This window comes from Pelecanus crispus, chromosome W (genome assembly GCF_030463565.1).
Source record: "Pelecanus crispus isolate bPelCri1 chromosome W, bPelCri1.pri, whole genome shotgun sequence".
NCBI classification, from domain to species: Eukaryota; Metazoa; Chordata; class Aves; order Pelecaniformes; family Pelecanidae; genus Pelecanus; species Pelecanus crispus.
The window spans coordinates 20,644,709-20,649,031 of record NC_134675.1 but is presented as its reverse complement, the minus strand read 5'-3'; the positions used below and the strand labels follow the sequence as shown (position 1 = coordinate 20,649,031).

General features: G+C 41.9%; 1 protein-coding gene across 1 annotated transcript; it reads right to left on the bottom strand.

Annotated features, from left to right (window-relative positions):
* Nucleotides 1-773: 773 nt before the first annotated feature.
* LOC104034595 (macrophage immunometabolism regulator) lies at nt 774-1,900 on the bottom strand. Its single transcript, XM_075725597.1, has 2 exons — nt 1,886-1,900; nt 774-1,412 (listed from the first exon to the last, which is right to left on the bottom strand). The coding sequence occupies exons 1-2, from the start codon at nt 1,898-1,900 to the stop codon at nt 774-776; spliced, it is 654 nt and encodes a 217-aa protein (XP_075581712.1).
* Nucleotides 1,901-4,323: the final 2,423 nt, after the last annotated feature.

The window sequence follows — 4,323 nt, the reverse complement described above, 5'->3', positions numbered from 1 at the left end:
AAAAATAAGTCATATTAACAAAAAACCCAAACCCTTCACTCTCAAAAATATTTTTTAATATTCTAAATACTTTTTCCAAACTAGTTTTATAAAACAGAGGAGGCAAAACAATTACTTCCATGCAGAAACTAAAAAAAATAATTTAATAGGTTTAAAGTAGCAAATGAACAAAGGTTTATTTTATGAGTGAATTTCCCCCTCACCACCAGTGCAAACCCAGTTTCAAAATGTTTGAATGGGATGGTTTAAAATAACAAGTGATCCAATTTAGCCAAGCTCACATTCCTTCCCATGATGTAAAAAAATCATACATACATTTTATTGTAGAATACAGTAAGAAACAAAAAGATAACTTCAGTACTTATCCAAGAGCAATTTCTAACATCAAGCCAAAATTAGCAACAACCAAGCAGACCATCAATTTTTCAGTATTAAATTACCATAAATACTAGATAACTGTACACCCCCCCAATCCAAAAACCAAAAGCCTTTTCTTTGTTAAAAGGTGTCCAAAGAAATATCCACCAGCTGCAGTCAAATTTGCATTAGAAGCTGCTTGCTCTGGAAAGGTTTTTTTCCCTCCAAGTATTTGTAACACAATGCACTGTCAAAATTCTATTCAAATAAATTACTTTCTGATAACATTTAGCTGATACCACCTACAATGTGGACAGTCATGTACATGTACACAGTATGACAGTGGATTTTTGCAGCAACAGAGAAATAACCAGAAACTGGTTCTAAATTTTAGATTATAGTTCATAGTTCATAGTTCATGTGTTATTTCTTGCAAACATACGGTCCCCTCTAAGGGTAAGGTGTTGGAGCTGGTATTGTAGCATGTCTGTGTCAGCAGGTTCCTCGATGTTCATTTTGTCTAAATTGAGGTAGTCCAGGGATTTAGAGTGAGCCCTTTTACCTTTTAAAAGGCAAAGAGGCAGGGGACCATGAAGTGCCTTGTAAGGTTCATATGGTAAAGCCTTAGTGCATTTATCCCCTGAGCTGGGCATCCGTCTCCTCCTCCTCCCATTTACTGCTGGGATCTCATATGGCTGATAGTACCTACTTCTAGTTTTGTACAAACGGGAGGAACATGCAAGTCCTGAATCAAGCTGTTTAGAGTGCAAGTTAGGCCTGGATTCCCCTTTATTATCTTCATTTCCTGTATACTTTTGGGCTAATTTTAGCAGCTCCTCTCCAGTTGTGAAGCCAACCAGGTAGTTAGAATCCATACGAAGGATCTGATAGCCTGAAACTGTCCGTCGCATTGGTGAGCAGGGGGTACTGGAACATCGTGGTTTCTCTGCTTCTGTTTTGCCTGCAGAACTGACCTCTGCAAGAGGTACAGGGAGGGTAGATATGGTAGTTCTGGTCTCTCCATTTATGTCCATTTTAAGCACAGTGCTACTCTCCTAAAAATAAAACAGAGACTGATCACAAATAGAGCCTTTAGCCAATAAAGGAGCTGAGAGAGGAACTCAGAAATCAGATTTTTTTATCACCCAGAAACCATAACCAGTACTTCTCTATTCAGTTTTGTCTTACACTCTAGAGTGTCTCATAACAAAACTATCACTGACATCTGTCTTTAAAAATTATTTTGGCCCCCTTTTTAATAACAAATACTATAAATATACTCTTGATATTCTTAAATATGCTAAAAAAAATTCTTGAGCAGTACTGTACAAAAAAATGAAGTATCTTTCCACTCTATTTTTTAAGCCTTTTAGTCTATTTGATCCTTTATAACCCTTCCTTTGAGGCCATCTACATTCATTAGCACATCCACAGTAACATCTCTTGTACTCAGCTGCATATTTTTTCCATTCACAAAAATATCAGTAAACATACCTTTAAAAAATAAAAGGGATCTAACAGTTACTACCTCAGGCATAACCATGGACTAGACCTGACCTTCTGGGTACTGCAATGTTTCCCTGTGGTGGGTTGACCTTGCCTAGATGCCAGGTGCCCATCAAGCCACTCTATCACTCCCCCTCCTCAACAAGGACAGGGGAGAAAAATACAACAAAAAAGCTTGTCAAGATAAGGACAGGGAGATTACTCAGCAATTACCATCAGAGGCAAAACACACTCGACTTGGGGAAATTAATTTAATTTATTGCAAATCAAAATCAGAATAGGATAATGAGAAATAAGAACAAATTTAAAAACTCCTTCCTCCCACCCCTCCCTTCTTCCCAGGCTCAATTTCACTCCCAAATTATCTACCTCTTCCCCACTGAGTGGCACAGAGGGATGGGGAATGGGGGTTGCAGTCAGTTCACAACGCGTTGTCTCTGCCACTCATTCCTCCTCACGCTCTTCCCCTGCTCCAGTGTGGAGTCCCACTGTGGTGGTGCATCCCCCCCCTCCATTCCTCTTTCTCTTCAATGGCTTTACAATCTCAGGAATTCCAGGCCGATGCTTTTGTGTAGCGAGTTAGTCAGTTAAGCGCCCCTTAATTGTACCAGAAACTCCTACATGGCTGAAGCAGAGAGCGGCCCTGTCCTTATCAAGATCTTCATATTATGGCTAATGAGGGGAGCAAGAACAAACAGCTACCCCTGACAGCCTTGAAACAGAGTGGTATCATCGTTACTGGAATTCCAGCAACTACAGATCCAAACTGTGGCTCGGATGGAAATTTACTGGTGATTAAAGTCAATCATCTCACAATCCTATAAACAGCAGTCCTAAGTGAGGCCCTTTGAGCTCTCCTGGACTGCTGCGGGCTGCACCAGCATCTCCCTCTGATCGAAACGCCTCTCAGAGTCAGCGAAACTAGCAGACTCCGAAAGTCTGCTGCAACCAGAACTCCATTGCCGAAGACTGACAGTGGAGCCTGGGCTGAAACCCTTCACTCCTCGAGGCTCTACTCTTGCCCGTTGAAAAATGCCAAGGCATTAGATGCGAGTATTTCACTAAACTCGAGGGGAATTTTTAATAGGTATACTATTTTCATATATGCATTCATATTTGTGAGTGTGCATGCGTGAATCGATTTAAGTAGTCTGTAGATGTATGATTTAATTTTAAAGGGAGTTTTATACTGCTGTATTATTCTTATAGCATTAGTCTCATAATCAGTTGACCAAGTCTGAGACTAAGAGTGGGCCCAGCTGCACCTAGACTCCTCTCTGAGAAGGAGTTTAGAAAGCAAGGGGGTCTATTCTAAACCTCGTGACTCAATGGGAGGGTTTCCGTATCCCCTACATGCGATTTCTCCCTCTCTCTCTCTCATGTAACCCAATTTCCTTTATACACTTTTTCTATGTACTAGATATACATATATATATTATCCTTATTCATATAAACCGTTGACCAAGTCTGAGACTAAAACTAGACCTAGCTGCACCTAGGCTCCTCTCTGAGAAGGAGTTTAGAAAGCAAGGGGGTCTATTCTAAACCTCGTGACTCAACGGGAGGGTCCCCCTTATTCCATATATACGCAATCCCTTTATGAATCATTCTAACTAAGTGTGATTTAATTTTCTTTTATGCGCTTCCATGTAGTAATAGAGTGAACCTTGCCATCTTCAAATCTGTAACTAAGTCACTGTTTTGATCAATTTTGTCTAATCACTTTATTAATCATTGATGATTGAGTGCTATTAAAAACATTATAATCAAATTCTGAGATTTGCTACAAGTAAATTATAACTGTTACTAAATCAAACTGTGTAAAGTCACTCATTCATAGTGAATTGACATAATCAGCAGGATTCACAAACCTGCATTCGTGACACCCACCCATGCGATACAGTCCTTCACGACATTCTCCAATGTGGGTCCTTCCCACAGGCTACAGTTCTTCATGAACTGCTCCAGCGTGGGTCCCTTCCATGAGGTGCAGTCCTTCAGGAGCAGACTGCTCCAGCATGGGTCCCCCATGGGGTCACAAAACCTGCCAGCAAACCTGCTCCAGCATGGGCTCCTCTCCACGGGGTAACAGGTCCTGCCAAGAGCCTGTTTTGTCATGGGCTCTCCATGGGCTGCAGATTCCTTTAGGGCACATCCACCTGCTTTGGTGTGGGGTCCTCCATGGGCTGCAGGTGGATATCTGTTCCACCATGGACCTCCATGGGCTGCAGGGAGACAACCTGCTTCACCATGGTCTTTACCACGGGCTGCAGAGGAATCTCTGCTCTGGTGCATGGAGCACCTCCTCCCCCTCCTTCACTGACCTTGGTGTCTGCCGGACACATTTTTCTCACTCCTCTCACAGCTGCTGCGCAGCATTTTTTACCCTTTCTTCAATATGTTATCACAGAGGCAGCACCAGCATCACTGATTGGCTCAGCTTTGGCCAGCGGCGTGTCC